The following is a 16,187-nucleotide window of genomic DNA, read 5'->3' on the forward strand; positions in this document are numbered from 1 at the left end:
ACACACACACACACACACACACACACACACACACACACACACACACACATTTCACCCAGAACTGCACAGAAGGAACTGAGCAAATCATGAGACCAAGCCAGTATCTAAGAGGGAAACATGCAAAGCTCTACACAAACTTAAATAATTCATTAGATAATTAATTGATTAATTAAATCAGACCATCTTTCCCAGGTGGTGAAACCAATCTGCACAGTAATCTAAACATTAGGAGAATCTTGTTTAAAATGGTGGAATGATGGGTCTAGGTTTTTTATATGCTCCTTCCTTCTTCTCTCTCTCTTTCTCTCTCTCTCTCTCTCTCCCTCTCTCTCCCTCTCTCTCTCTCTCTCTCTCTCTCACACACACACACACACACACACACACACACACATGCACATGCCCCACATTTTTTATTCTTATAACAATTTCAAAGACATTTTATCAGAATTGGCCCTTTGAATTGGATCAGCAAAACCATACGAGAACTTGCATTTCCCCTCTTTATCAGTACACTACCTGGCAACTTAGGAAGGAGAATTAACAAATGTCTGAAGAGTGAGCTGTGCACACTAGAATTCACAATTAAGTGGACAGGGGTAAGCAGGAGGTCAACTCAGAAAGACAAAATAAGGAACACCCAGTGTTCTATTGTTCCATTTATTAGTTGTTCTGTGTCTGCAAGGAAAAATCTGCCCTAAAACAAACCAACAAAAAAACAACAGAACTCAAACTTTAAAGATCATAAAGAGTGAGTGAGACCTGGAAGTTCACTTTCAGGGATCCAAGAAACATATCATTTTCCATCAGAGCAAAGCACTTGAAGTTTATTCTTCTGAGCATTCTTCAATTAGTCTTCACCTCCCTGACATCAGCAAGCAACGTAAGAGGTCCTCGTCTGAGATAACTCAGCTGGGCGTTTGCCAGTGTTTTCAGACTGGCCATAAAACGGGACCCAGAGCTGCAGCACAAGTTCTGGAATTGATTCAGGGTATGACACTGCCCAGGGTTAAACTACACAGGGGGCTCCCTGACGTAAAGGAAGGTCCCTCAGACCGGCCATGGGGAAGGTGATCACAAGTCAGAATACGTCCATCACACATAACAAATGCTGCCTTCAATTTCACTTTTGTCCCAAGGACAAGAATTAAAATCCTTGAGTCACTGGGGGCTCCGGGAGATCAGCTTCTCCAACCAGCAGACGACGTGGAGGGGTCCAGTCATTATCTGTTGAACTCTGAGTGTCCTGGTGGTTAAAGTAAAACCTCTCCCAATCGTCTTGTTTTCTTTTCATTTGATGATTTCACGAGGAATTAGCTAAAGATGTGCATTTAAACTGTAGGTCTGCCATTTGGTAACGTTCCAAATGATCTCATTTTTAAAAAATTAACCTATTTTTCATCTAACGTCCAGAATATACTCTTCTTGTCTCACATTAAAAAAAGAAAAAAAGAAAGAAAAAGGGTCAATTAAAGTATCTGATCTAAGCCTAAAGCGATTTAACATCATTATCCTTTGTCATTTAATAAATCTAAGTCCTGTCCACCTCATCTGTTGTGATTAATAGGCCTTTATATATCTTCCTATGAACTTGAATGCAGGAAGGGTGGGGGGGGTGTGCATGTAGATTTTAAACAGAACTTCTGAAAGATTCAGCAGAATTCCTGCTGACATAAAAAAATGACCAAAAAGCAAGATCCATCTCTGTCCGGTGATGGGTTGGCCATTGCTTGATACTCAGGGAGGAAGAGGGAGTCTTTAATGCCCAAGGAAAGGAAGGAGCAAATGAAGAGTTTTATTTCAATAACCGAGAGTTTTACCAGACTTTTAAATATTTTCCACTAACAGATGGTAAAAGGGCTTTAGTATATGCAGACAAGTTTAAAATGCTTTTCTTAGGTGGTGCTAAATATTACTGAATCGTGTCCCAAGGATATCTCTGTTGAGAAGCCCTGACTGCTTTTCTTCCATCGGTCAGGGTTTCCAGCAGGCAGGGAAGGGCTGGTAAGATGGTGCAGAGAGCAGAACACTGCATAATAACAGAGACTGGAACCCAGGCACGACCCAGAGTAAGCATGGGCAGTGGTGGATGGGGTGGGAAGAGAACGCAGGCTCACGCAGGAGAGGACACTGTCTTGTTCACCTTGGTGTCCCTAGTGCCCAAAATGGGGCTTAGAAAATAGTAGGGGCTCAATAAATAGTGCTGAATGAATGAGTACATGAACGAAAACAACAAGAACAAAAAGAAAGACCATAAAGAAGAAAAGGAAAGCTATGATGAGAAGTAGAGAAGAGCTAAGGTACAGAGTTCATTTAACCCCCTTTACAAACTTTTGCCAAAAATCAAAGCCCTCATGGCCAATGATATATGAGCCTCTGCTTACGATGGGGCAACATCCTTGGTACCATGCCTGTGGGAAACCTTGGAGTGGGGACCAGACCATGTGACGGTGGGAAACGTTCCCTCTGGGCTCTAATTCCTCATACTTTTTGGAGACATGGAGTGCATGGATAGTCTCTGAATGCATTTTAGCTGGGTTTCAACCTTCTTTTCCAAATGTTTGAAAAATCAAAGCTACTTGCAAGTAACGTAAGTGACTCATCTCAATGTCCTTTCCTCTCTCTGTTCCTGTGTCGTCTCTAGCACAGGTGGTGAAGGGTGACAAACAGTGAACCAGGAGCATGGGGACGAGAAGGCGGGACCCTTAAGGGAGAAGTAGGCCCTCATGCTTGATCTCTCCCTGTTACACATGGGCTGAGGACTTCAGCCCTGGGCATCTCCAAGAAAGCTGAGGAGTCACGTAGGAAAATCTGTCTAATATGAACCACGTTTTGTAGGTGAAACTATGTTATACAGTATTAGGGTGGAATAAACATACACACTACAATGTATAAAATAGATAACCAGCAAGGACTTACTGTATAGCAAAGGGAACTTTACTCAATATCTTGCAATAATCTATAACGGAAAAGAATCGAAAAATGAATAGGGCTTCCCTGGTGGCGCAGTGGTTGAGAGTCCGCCTGCCGATGCAGGGGACACGGGTTCGTGCCCCGGTCCGGGAAGATCCCACGTGCCGCGGAGCGGCTGGGCCCGTGAGCCATGGCCGCTGAGCCTGCGCGTCCGGAGCCTGTGCTCCGCAACGGGAAAGAGGCCACAGCAGTGAGAGGCCCGCGTACCGCCAAAAAAACCCCAAAAAAACAAAACAAAAAAAGAATAGATGTACATATATATGTGTATAACCGAATCACTTTGTTGTACACCTGAAACTAAGACAACATTGTAAATCAACTATACTTCAATAAAATGTTTTGTTTTGAAAAAAAAATTTTTAAATAAAGGTAAATTTAAAAATTAAGTTTTTTTTTTTTAAAGAATCAATTTTATTTATTTATTTATTTTTGGTTGCATTGGGTCTTCGTTACTGCATGCGGGCTTTCTGTAGTTGCGGCGAGTGGGGGCTTCTCTTGCTGCAGAGCACGGGCTCTAGGTGCGTGGGCTTCAGTAGCTGTGGCACATAGGCTCAGTAGTTGTGGCACACGGGCTTAGCTGCTCTGCAGCACGTGGGATCTTCCCGGACCAGGGATAGAACCCGTGTTCCCTGCATTGGTAGGCGGATTCTCAACCACTGCGCCACCAGGAAAGTCCCCAAAATAAAGGTTTTAATACAAGTGATTGAAAGGAGACAGCCATCTGTCTCGATTAAATTATCCCGAGTCCCCAGTTTTCTTCTTTATTCTACAGCTTTCAAAAAATAAGTGCAGACGGGGCTTCCCTGGTGGCGCAGTGGTTGAGAGTCCGCCTGCTGATGCAGGGGACACGGGTTCGTGCCCCGGTCCGGGAAGATCCCACATGCCGCGGAGCGGCTGGGCCCGTGAGCCATGGCCGATGAGCCTGCACGTCCGGAGCCTGTGCTCCGCAACGGGAGAGGCCACAACAGTGAGAGGCCCGCGTACCGCAAAAAGAAAAAATAAGTGCAGAAGAAAATTATCTACATAACACACAATAGGTTGGCTACGTAAGCACTGATGAATCCCAAGTGAAGATTTCTGCCACTATTTAAAGGTGGAGTGAGGCACAATGATTCTGCTCCCAAGGTAAGTCCCACAAATCACTGCCATTTCACCTTTAGTCCCATTAATCCTTCAGCTCTGCTAAGGGTCTCTCTCCCTCTCGACAAGAGGGCTATTAAATATACATTTGGCAACGTGGACGTGGACCACAGGAAGCCTCCAGGAAGGCTGTCCCCCTGATTGCTCCAACTCCAAAACAGTAGAAAGAGTTTTGGTAGCGACAGGAGAGAAGCACGTGTGTGTGTGTGTGTGTGTGTGTGTGTGTGTGTAGCTGGGTTTACGGGGCTAAGGTTGGCAGTCAGAGGACATAAGGAAACACATTTGTGATGTATTCTTTAAAGAGTGATCCTCACCACTTGATTTTGGACATAAGATAAGAGATGGTGGGTAACATGAATATTCTAACATTGCCCCCCACGTCTCCAGCTGTGGAGATAAGTGATACAAGCATGTGGAAGCCATGAGAAACCAGGAAATGTGCTCGAATCCAACTGCAATCCCGTATTTAGAAAACAGGAAGTAAATCAACTCACAGCATGAACTCAAGATGGGGAAAATGTATACATGGGTGGAGTAAATAGAAGACTTATTAGGAAGAAGACCAAGAATGTCATAGGTTCTCACACTTTGATAATGAGAAAATACCACTCTTCAAGCCTTCATCTTCCTATCAGAATAACAGAAGTCAAAAGGGAGAAATAGTTCTCTTCAGAAAGTTTTCCATTCTTGGGCTAATATAGACACTCCCCAGCCCAATGGAAATGGGCTCCATCAGTCTCACCCTGTGTGTATCTTCCGGTGCTCAATGTGGCTGATGGGCCCAAGTACCATCACCCAGTTGAGCTCCAGGTGGGATGTGGCCACTCAGCAGCAGACAGAGGATTCCCTTCTCCAGAGGTAGGGCTGTGATACCAGCCTGTAGCCAGATGGGCACAGAAGCCATGGGGTTTAATTATACATGCAAATGTTCCCCTTTTTTGACATGGATAAGTTAAAGGCTAAGGGTTAATATGACAATGAGAAGAAAAACCATCGTGGAATGAGAATGTTTTAGATCTCTCACTGAGGAAAATAATGACCGTGCTCTCCCTCACAAGACCATAACTGTGGTAATATATAGCCAAAGAGTCTGAGGGTAGGAGCCATAAAAAGCGAAGAGTGGTATAAGAGATTCTAATGCAGTGACAAGATGCACAGCTTCTACCTGGCAAGGAAATTTGTCCTCTGAGAGAAAAATGGAACAGAATGTTTGACTGGTTACACAAATATTTGCATTCACACTGCAATCGGCTCCCTCAGAAAATAAAGCTTCTTGTTAAGAGTTGTCACCATCAAATAGTACTTACTAATGGCCTCTCTGTGCTACTGTTTGTGTCATGTGTCATGTCTGTAGAAATGTTTTTTTATTTCTATCAGAAAACAGAAAATGACACAGGAATACAGGAGACGGGCACGCTAGGCCAACTGCGATCACATCTCCTAGGTGCCATTCTCAGTTATTTTGCTCAGTATTGTAAAGGATCTGGAACCCCTTCACCACGCCCAGCCCCACCTTGCACCCCTTGCCTTACAGCCTTCCATCCCCCAGTCCAGACAAACAGAAACGGCATCTGTAATGAAGGTGGAGCCTATGAAATTCCTTTCTGAGCTTTTGCCTGGTTTCTGAAACACAGGCCAATACAAATTTTTGTAGCTATATTAACATATGTGCTCTGCACCGAGGAGATGATAGTAAAACAAGAGCCCTTTTGAGTCTGGCCTTTCTGAGGCCCAGACCTCAGTGTGGGAGGTGAAGGAAGCCGGGTCAAGAAAGCAAAAGGGTGGCCAAAGGGTGAGGGCTCTAAGGGGAAAAGGAGGCGCAGAGGCGCTGGCCTGGGGTGTGAGCCCAGAGAGCTCCCCGGGAGGTGCGGGAAGCAGAAGCCGCCACTCAGGTATATGGGCTCCGGGATTTGGAAGCTGTGTGTGGAATCCCAAAATAAATAGAAGGGGGCTTACTAGTCAAAGAGTGAAGGTAACACCAGTTATGGTGGGAGCTTCTGTTAGAAGCAAGTCCCCTCTTCTTGCTGGGAAGAGAATGGCCCTTCCAGAGCTGCATACAGCTATTTCCCACTCTGTCCTGTCTAAACAACCAGATAAATAACACCAAGGTATACCCTCTGAGCTTAACAAAATCTAGACCTTCAAGAAAGGAATTCTCTGGATATATACACAGGTTACATTTTTATCTTATTAAAGTGATCTATTCCGTTTATGTAAGAGTTTCTGCGCTCCAAAATCTGCAATTCTCACTGAGTTTTCAAGCGCAAAAAAAAGAGCCTAATTGCTTATTTATGACTTAACTCCCCCAGTTATGGGTTTCTGTGTGTGTGTGCGTGTGTACACACACACACACACACACACACGTATATCCTGAGAGTAACGTAGGATATATATGGCAGTGACAGAGTGATCTCCTCATTAGTTGTAAGACCACTGTTGGTTATATTCATTAAAAGTCATTTAAAAAGTTGACATATGGATATCCTTTGCCATCAGCTGAAGTACAGAATGCTATAGCAAAAACAGAAATCAGGGAGGTCAAGTTAGGTTTCATAGGCTTTATATCTGAAAACTAAATATGGTGCTAATATATAATATACATAAAGACAGGCTTTCATGTTAATATTCAACAAGTCTTCATTTTTTACCCAATTTTTGGAATTATGGAAATGTGATAATTCCTTAATTATCACAAGCAACAAGCAACAAAAGGAAAGAGAGATAAACTGGATTATGATTAAAACCTTTTGCGCTGCAAATACCATCAAGAAAGTGAAAAGACAATCAGCAGAATGAGCGAAAGTATAATATTTGCAAATCATACATCCGATAAGAGACTTACATCCGGAATATATACGGAACTTTTACAACTCAAGAGTAAAAAGACAAATAACTCAATTAAAAAGTTGGAAAAGAACTTGAGTAAACGTCTCTCCGGGAAATATATACAAATGGCCAATAAGCACATGAAAATATGCTCACCATCATTAGTCACCAGGGAAACGCAAATCAAAACCACAATGAGACACTAGCTCACACCCAGCATGATGGCTATAATAAAAAAGACAGACAATAACAACTTTTGGCAAGGATGTGGAAGAATTCAAACTCCCATCCATTGCTGTGGGGATATAAAATGGTGCAGCTGCTTTGCAAAACAGCTTGGCAGTTCCTCAAAATGTTAAACGTAGAGTTACCATTTGACCCAGGAATTCCACTTTGAGGTATATGCCCAAGAGAAACAAAACATATGTCTCCACAAAAACTTCAAATGTCCTTATCAGCAAAAGTTGGGCAACAACCCGAATGTTCAACAATGGATGAATGGATAAACAAAATGTGGTATATTCATTTTATACCATGTATAAAATTAGTATTGCATTATTGGTATATCCATTCCAATAATATCCGATGGAATATTATTCAGCCTTAAAAAGGAATAAAGTACTGATGCATGTTACAACATAGATGAGCTTTGAAAACATTATGCTAAGTGGAAGAAGAGACTTCTTGGGTAATTACATTCATATGGAATGTCCACAATACGAAAATCTATTGAGAGGCAGTAGATTAGGAGCTGGGAGAGTATTTGGTGGAGATGGGAGGTAAAGAGTGAGTGCTAATGGGTATAAAGTTTCTTTTTGCGGGGGATGAAAATGTTCTGTAATTAGATGTGGTGATGGTTGCACAACTCTGTCAATATAATAAAAAACACTGAACTGCACACTTTAAATAGGTAAATTTTATGGTATGTGAATTATATCTCAATAAGGATGTTGAGAAAGTGGGATGGTATTTAAAAAAGCAGTCTAGAAGTCCCCTCTGAGACATAACAATCTGATTTTATATGTATATATATCTCATTAGAAAATTAGAGTACTGGGTTCAGTAGGTTTCTCCAGGTGCTCAAAAAAAGCTGAAGTGAAAAAAAGCATTTTTCAATTGCAGACTGATTAGACTAGGCCATTTTGACATTTTCATGCTTTCAAATTCCTCAGCACCACCTATTTGACAATGGGATAAATAGACAATATTAATAAAATAAATAAAATACTTTTTAAACTGATGCTTCTAAATTACTCTTTAACTCTTTTGTAGTTGGCTAACATGTCCACCTGTTCACTTCAGGAGTGTGCTCTACTTTCCACTGTAAGCAAGGAGAATCACAGGAACTAGGTAGAACTAGGCCTCCCATGTTCCTTCCACCATCCAACTAAATAACCCGTAAGTCTGAAGGAGGGAAACGAGAGATGACATTAACATAAACTGAAGACACCTATTTCCCATCCTTGCAGATAATTACTGAAGTCATAGCTTATAAAGTTTGATAGACTACGATTTTCCAAGGGAGGAATATCAAATAGAACAGTGAATAGTTTGTGCCCTGAGAACTTATTTAGCTAAAATCCCTACTCTATCTCAAGGAATTCTTTAGAATAGCAGAGTCTCCGACGTGACCTTGGATTTGTTGGGGCTGAGGGCGGGGAGCTTGTCCCTCCTAAAGGAATGCACACGTTGCCCAGGAATAATCCTGAAATTTAACAGCAAAGCACATGGGAAAAAAGCAGCAGTATCTAAGGCTAACAACCATCGCTATCTTGATTTATTAGGTACACGTGCCCTTCTAAAAAAGGTTCCCAGATACCATTATTTCCTAATAAATGAAAAAGAATCTCCACTGAAGACAGATGATTCTTTTTAAAAGGGAAAATGTGTGTTTAAGAGAGCTTTCTTCTCTGTCAGTTTCAACCCAAGGCACTCTTTTTTGGATGGACCAAACTTATTTCTCTGATTAACCATTTCCTCAGCACAATGCTTCTCAAAACTTAGCTTTCAGAATCACTTGTACGGTTATAAAGAACTCGAGAGTTTCAGCTGGGTCCACAGTAAAGCTCAAGAATTTGCATCTCTATCACTTCCCTACCTTCTCCAACTCATGCTGATTCTGCTGGTCTGGGGACCACACTTAGAAGCAGGGTCTCAGCACATACTGAGTTGCTGCTGGGTAGGCTGAGTCCTGGCTGGGCAGTCTTCTCCACCAGAAAGGAAAGGCAAGCATCACCCAAAGGCCTAAACACATTTACATTCAATATTTAAATAACAGCAATGACCATAATCTGCTCCTCGAACTTTCGGGGTTCAGACATATTGCTTATCTTCCTGGTCTTACACTTCCTTGCCCACCCAAGGTGCGTTTCTGGGGATTCTTCTCGTCCCAGCAATCCTACATGACAGCAGTCATATCTGCTCAACATGCCCTTACTTGTAGATACAGCAGAAGTTTCCACTGGTGGGCCCCAATTGGAGCTGAGGCAATCAGCTGGAATTTGGGATTGGGACTAAGAAATTTCTGTTTAGGGACTTCCTTGGCGGTCCAGTGGTTAAGATTTCACCTTCCAATGCAGGGGGTGCAGGTTTGATCTCTGCTCAGGGAGCTGAGATCCCACACGCCTCGCGGCCAAAAAAGCAAAACATAAAACAGAAGCAGTATTGTAACAAATTCAATAACGACTTTAGAAATGGTCCACGTCAAAAAAATCTTTAAAAAAAAAAAAGACATTTCTGTTTAGCTACTCTTTTGAACGGGGGGTATACTCAGAAGCTGATGGCAACTGTCATGTTCCACCATGTGGGCTGGATATCAGAAAACGTCCATCTGTATGTGCAGAGAAGCAGGGGTGAGCAGGGACCTCCTGGGCTCCATTCAGTCTTCCAGTCCCTGGCTTCAGTGGAGGCCTGACACCCTGCTGCATCCCCACCTTTGCGTTCATTCCAAAAGTCAACCCCAAACCTGCACCTTCTATTAAATTCCTCTTTCCTGCCTAAACTAGCTGAAGAGGATGTGTTACTTACAACCAAAAGGGCCCTAATTAAAACTGTTAACAAAGTCATTCTCTGGGTACCTTTCCTCTCTGCTTCAGTTCACCTCGGAGATTGAATTCACCTTAAAACTTCATCCTAGCCAAGTTACCTGCTTCTAAATATCTCTGCACTAAAGCCCTTTCTTACGTAGGTGATTCCCTGAACCCTACATCACTATGTATTTCAAATCCAGGACCTGCCTGGATTCCTCTGCAAGAGGCAATTATAACTTATATTTCTCTCCAAGGCTAGGTGGGGATAAATGAATATAAATCAGAAATGAACATAAATCGATGCAGTTTCCCTCTGTGAGCACAGAAAAAGGAAAACCCATAGATGTGTTTTGAATCAAGGTCTAATGTGAGGTTTTATTTACCGTGTTAGATCAATTTAAATGTTTAATTTTTCATTAATGTTTCTGAATAGCTCCAGCTTTCCAGCTACTTATTTTTTGTGGGATTCATCTTTTTAAATGGCATTCTTATCTACTACTTCTTGGTTCAACCATACATGTGGTACATTTTACATATGCATGACCGAGGTAGAAGAGGGCATTTCTTTGTTTCTTTGAGCGTAGCTACTTCTCTTTTTTTCTTTATTGAGGTATAGTTGATTTACAACATAGCTACTTCTTTTAAAGCACAACAGAGACAGAGCAGATAAAACTTTGGGTCACTTTGAGCATTATGTCACATCTGTGATAACACATTTGTTCTATAAGTTTTCAAAGTCACTAGACGTTGCAAAACCAGAGATTAAGACTGACTTGATTCTCTTAGTCTATCTGATGTTACCTAGCCTCTCTATTGGACTTCAGGATCTTGGCCTCCTTAAATCAAGCCTTCTGGGAATTATCTTTGGCAAATATACACTTAGCAGAAAAGTCTGATTATCTTGGCTTTCTCATGTCAAGTAACAACAGGTAGTCCCAGACACCCAGTGGTTTCCTTAGAGTGGGTTGCTTTCTTTATGGTAATCAATTTACTTGGCCCAGCTGTCAGGCACTTGACTGCCCAACTGACAACTGGAAATAGGAAGGAAGAAACCTCAGATTTTCCTAAACACACAGTTAATGAAAAATTTCACCTGGTTGTTAACGCATCTGTTTTCCCCATAAAACATAAATGTTAATTTGGAAAACAATATGCCTACAGAGGTTTCTCCACCTAGGAAAGTTTCACCTGATATTTCACCTGGCCATGTGCCCAACATCCATCGTGAAGGAGTTAACATAAATTAATTTAAAACCGGAAATGAGGCAGCCAAGTTGTTGACTAGTTTCCTCTTGTTAATTCAAGGAAAAGACTGAAAGGGCCTAAACTACGACAGGTCGTAGCATTGAATCTCAAGGAAATAAGTAAGAGAGATGAAAAGTCCTCTTATTCCAAATGGTAGTTATTCTTTGGGTCAAAACTGAAAGAAGGAAGAAAAATGTATGATAATGCATGGGGCGCACTTTTCTCACCTAGCTCTTCCTAACCATATGGATTTTCCCCAGCAGGACAGAAGACCATAAATGAAAATTAGCAAGGCAGGGACTCCCACCCACAGGAATACCTGCATCAGGGCTTTGGGGTATTAGACGGGGAGCAGCCCTGACTACCTGCACAGATGCTTTGAGAAATGCATGACTACTCTTGTCTATACAGAGACAGGAAATAGCATGGAAAGGGGGGCTTGAAGACACTGACAGGTCCTTTCCTCAGATGGCTTTCAGGGCATAAACATGGAAATTGTTAAAATTATATCTTGAGGAAAGACAGCATAGGTGGTTTTTTCCTAACATCTTCCTTCTTCCAAGAGCACCGATCCACCCGTGATTAGAAACCCTAATATCCACTTTAAACCTAATAAAGGGTGAGTCCCCTTTTACCTTGCAGTTTCAGAATGAAAAGACATTTGTTTTTTTTAAAGTCATATTCCTATTTTTAGGGCTGACTTGGAAACTTCTTCGCAGTTTAGTGACCACAGTCTGCTAGACTGTCGAGGTATGAAGTTCCAAGGGCAAAGCGCTGACTGAATGAATTCCATAGCCCTGGATGCCTTCTGGCTAGACCACAAGCATCTAGAAGGTAGGGTCTGTGATGCACATTTCTTTGACCTAAGTCAAAGCATACGGAATACTGGAAAATTTTTTCAGGGCAAAACAATAATTTTCTAGGTCTTCAAACAAGTTTTCATTTCCACAGCATGAAGCAGGGCAGATGCCCTTTGGAAACACGACCATGTCATCCATTCAACTATTGCCTTTCTTGTTTTGTTTTTGTGTTTTGTTTTTCTAATTTTTGGTCACGCCACACACCTTGCAGGTTCTTAGTTCCCTGACCAGGGATGGAACCCGTGCCCTCGGCAGTGAAAGCGTGGTGTCCTAACCACCGGACAACCAGGGAATTCCAGATTTAACTACTGTCGAACCCCACAGCACGTGTACTCACTAACGCCCAACATAAGCATAAAGAAGAGCCATTGCTGACCACAAATATCATTAAATGTGCATGGCTGCCTAGCTATATTCTATTTTGGGAATCTCTTATTACCTAGGAAATGATTTCATACTTCATTGTCTCAAACTGCATCATCCAAAAGGACCAAGATAAAATGTTTTCCTTCGAGAACATCTTTCCTGAAATCTCATTATTGCATATTATCTTTTGGTGCCACCCTAGCTTCCTCTGCTCACAATGCTGGCTGCACAGTAAACTCTGAAATAGAAATACTGCACACTGGAATCTTACCACCAGGAGGGGATAGGAGTCACTGTTGGAAGAGCGTGAAAGTCTATGTTATGGGAGAAGCATTAGAGAGCTGTGTAACCTCTCTGAATTGACTGGAAAACCAACAGACAGATTACTGTATGTCACCAAGACCTTTTGCCACAGGAGGGAGGGTTCAAAGTATGTGGGCTCGAACATCATTTTTTTTAAACTTGCAGCTTTTAGCAATTAGCACAATCTTGCTAGAACTCCCACTTACATAGGAGAAGCTGCGTTATCACTGCGAAGTTTAGAAAAATGGGGCGACAAGGTGACAACCGTATTATGCTTTATCTGTAACAAATCATGTCCCCCGGAGGTTCCAGTGTGTTTTAAATTAACATCAAAGGAAAGAATTCTTCACCCCACCAAATGGCAAATACAGGAATTTCAACTGTTCTAATACAACAGCCCTAAGTAAATAATTATTAATTTCTTACTTTCCAACCTACTGGTCAACCAGAAACACAGAATTGCTGCTGAAATTACACTGGGAAGGGGTCTCCCTAATACATATCTCGCTTTCATCCTCCAAGCACACCAAGTTACAGAACTGAAAACAGCTTCTGATTCATGTTAGTATTTTCAGTAGAGTCTCTAGAAATTATTTTTAAGCAGCAGCGAACTAAGGATGGGATATGACTTGGTAAGTACTATTGTTTACATAACTTTTCTTTCCATGTTCTTTTTTTTTTTTTTTCTTTCCATGTTCTTAAAGTCATACCTTTGAATTTTAAAACGCACTAAATTTCTATCTGTTCTGAAGGGCATGGGGCAGATAGGAGACGGGGTGGGAAAAAAATCCAAAATACATGAATTTCAAATTATAACCCATTTTGCCAACATTTGATAGGCTGAAATGACATTTAGATACTAATAAAAATTATTTGTTTGCCTTAAGAACTTAGATTAATTACTGTAACATTCCATTATGAGATTTTCTATTTCTAGAATCTTATTGCTACTCTATTGGTAATCACTTCAAGTGCCATCTTAATGGTTTATTAAGTTCAGAAAGATATTTTTAATGGTTCTTAAAGAACATAGTACAAAAACACCAAACAGTGCAAGGTCCTCTATTAGGAAAGAATAGCTATTTTGATCAATTAACAGAAGTGCTTTGAATGTCATTAGAACCCATTTGAAATTATGACCTACAGCATCTTAGAAAACAGCACTGTTTTCCAACAATTTGCGGGCATAATCAGGAAAGGGGGAGTGTATTTAATAAGACAGGTACACGGCTAACATCCGCAAACAAACTCACACACAACACAGGAATTTTAGCCAAGTAATCCAATCATTCCTGAATTCACTGCAATAATGTGATATTGCCGTCATCGGGCTAATTATAACCCATGCAGGAAGCAGCCCAGGTGGCTTGCAAGTGATGGTATCAGAATGTGAATATTTTAGAAGAAATCAAGTACCTGATAGTTTCATGAGAAGTTCAGATGCTGCTTTGACTGACATATCCCGCCTTAGTACGTTGCCCTTTGCTTCCTGGGGCTTAAGTGTGTCCTCAGAGATGCTCGGGGCTGGCACTTCAGACTCGGGGCTGAACACATAGTTGGACCGAGGCAACGTGGCACTTAGAGCCTCCTCTTCCTTAGGCTCCTCTTTCACTTTAAAATTAAGATTCATGGGCTCCTTCTGATTTGCAGCTGTCAAAAGAAGAAAAGGATTACACACATATACCTGTATGAAAGGCCAGTCCCACTCTTAGCTGTTCCCAACTTAATGAAGTATGTAATGCATGATCATATCTTGCTAACACAGGAGGGACCACAACCCAATCAAAATAGGCTGAGCCCTGAGCACAAAAATACAAGTCACTCCATGAGCGTGGGACTTAGAAGAGTGCGGGCTTCTGAATCTTCGGAACCTATCATATTTTAGGAAGTGCTGCCTCTACAAAGTGTTTGGGCATTTTCTCTTTGGTTTCCAGTGTCTTCTTTCCTGTATATGCTGCTGCCTCTCTGACCTATTAGCACTCTCCCTACCTAATCCTATTATAGAATAATGCTTTCAGACAGTTATTCTGCCATAAAATATTGAATATAAACATGAGTCAGAGGCAAAAACCAAAGCAAAAACCTAGAATGCGATGGTCAGGTGAGGATGGAGAATTTGCCAAAGAGAAAAGCTCAGAATGGAGATATAACACTTTTGCCTTATTATAAGCTGATGCCACTGTCCCACAAACAGCGGGGCATGCACTTGGCATTGTCTTTCTGGTTACTATCTGTAGCCCAAGTTATCTCCGAGTCCACAATGGACATTTTTAAGAGAAAACAATTTTATTTTGGAATAATTTTAGATTTGCAGAGAGGTTGCAAAGAGGGGTCAGGGAGTTCCCATACATCCTTTACTCAGTGGTCCCTAAAGTTAACACCTTACGTAACACCACGGAGCATTTGTCAGAATGAAGAAATTCACATTACTATGATCTAAGATCCAGATTTTATTCAGATTTCACCAGTTTTTCCACTAATGTCCTTTTTCCATTTCTAGCATGGTTGGCTGGTGTGGAGTGTGTGGTCAGGGCAGAGCTAACTGGCCTATTAGGGGATAGATTCTTTCTGTGGCTTGGCTACACCTTACCAGGCCTTCACTCACTGAGCTACATACTACTTCCTGGTCTTTCTTGGGAAAAACCAAGAAGGAAGACTAGCAGCCGCTTTTCCCGCTTGTCACTTTCACAGCCATCTTTGCCCCTTTAAAGGGCCACATAGTAGGACCTTTAACTTGGTTAATTTAGGTGTGCTGGTATTTTAAGAAACAAGATCTCATCCTAACATGGAGTTCTTAGAAAAGCTTCTTAGAATGAGCCTTGGGCTTCCCTGGTGGTGCAGTGGTTAAGAATCCGCCTGCCAAGGCAGGGGACAAGGGTTCGAGCCCTGGTCCGGGAAGATCCCACATGCCACGGAGCAACTAAGCCCGCGCGCCACAACTACTGAGCCTGCGCCCTAGAGCCCACGAGCCACAACTACTGAGCCCTCACGTCGCAACTACTGAAGCTCCCACGCCTAGAGCCCGTGCTCCGCAACAAGAGAAGCCACCACAACGAGAAGCCCGCGTACCGCAATGAAGAGTAGCCCGCACTCGCTGCAACTAGAGAAAAGCCCGCGCACAGCAACAGAGACCCAATGCAGCCAAAAATAAACAAATAAAAATAAATAAATAAATTTATAAAAAAAAAAAAGAATGAGCCTTAAGCCCACTCTTGCTTAACAACAACAACGACAAAAAGGATGAAAATAAAGCCCCAAAGGGTACGCCTATCAACCCCCTGCCCACCATCTACCTCCAGCCAATACAGAGGCACAAAGTCCTTTCTTTATACCTTACGCCCTTCTAAGAATATCCCTGCTGGAGTCACAAGTTCACACAGACCAGCATATTTGGGAACTGGACCCCAGAGGGCTAAAGTGACACTTGGAAGTTTTACTATCAAAAAGA

At 42.0% G+C, this 16,187-nt stretch overlaps 1 protein-coding gene across 3 annotated transcripts in view; it reads right to left on the bottom strand.

Annotated features, from left to right (window-relative positions):
- Positions 1–16,187, bottom strand: part of ZNF827 (zinc finger protein 827) — a 178,900-nt gene that overhangs the window by 93,180 nt on the left and 69,533 nt on the right. For all 3 annotated transcript variants that reach the window (XM_029235163.1, XM_029235161.1, XM_029235162.1), the window contains one exon: positions 14,156–14,389. In XM_029235163.1, coding sequence (XP_029090996.1) covers positions 14,156–14,389 — 234 coding nt within the window. The remainder of the gene's footprint in view (positions 1–14,155; positions 14,390–16,187) is intronic.

The sequence above is a fragment of the Monodon monoceros genome, unplaced genomic scaffold (assembly GCF_005190385.1).
Source record: "Monodon monoceros isolate NGI ecotype Baffin Bay Population unplaced genomic scaffold, NGI_Narwhal_1 Super_Scaffold_20, whole genome shotgun sequence".
In the NCBI taxonomy this organism is placed as follows: Eukaryota; Metazoa; Chordata; class Mammalia; order Artiodactyla; family Monodontidae; genus Monodon; species Monodon monoceros.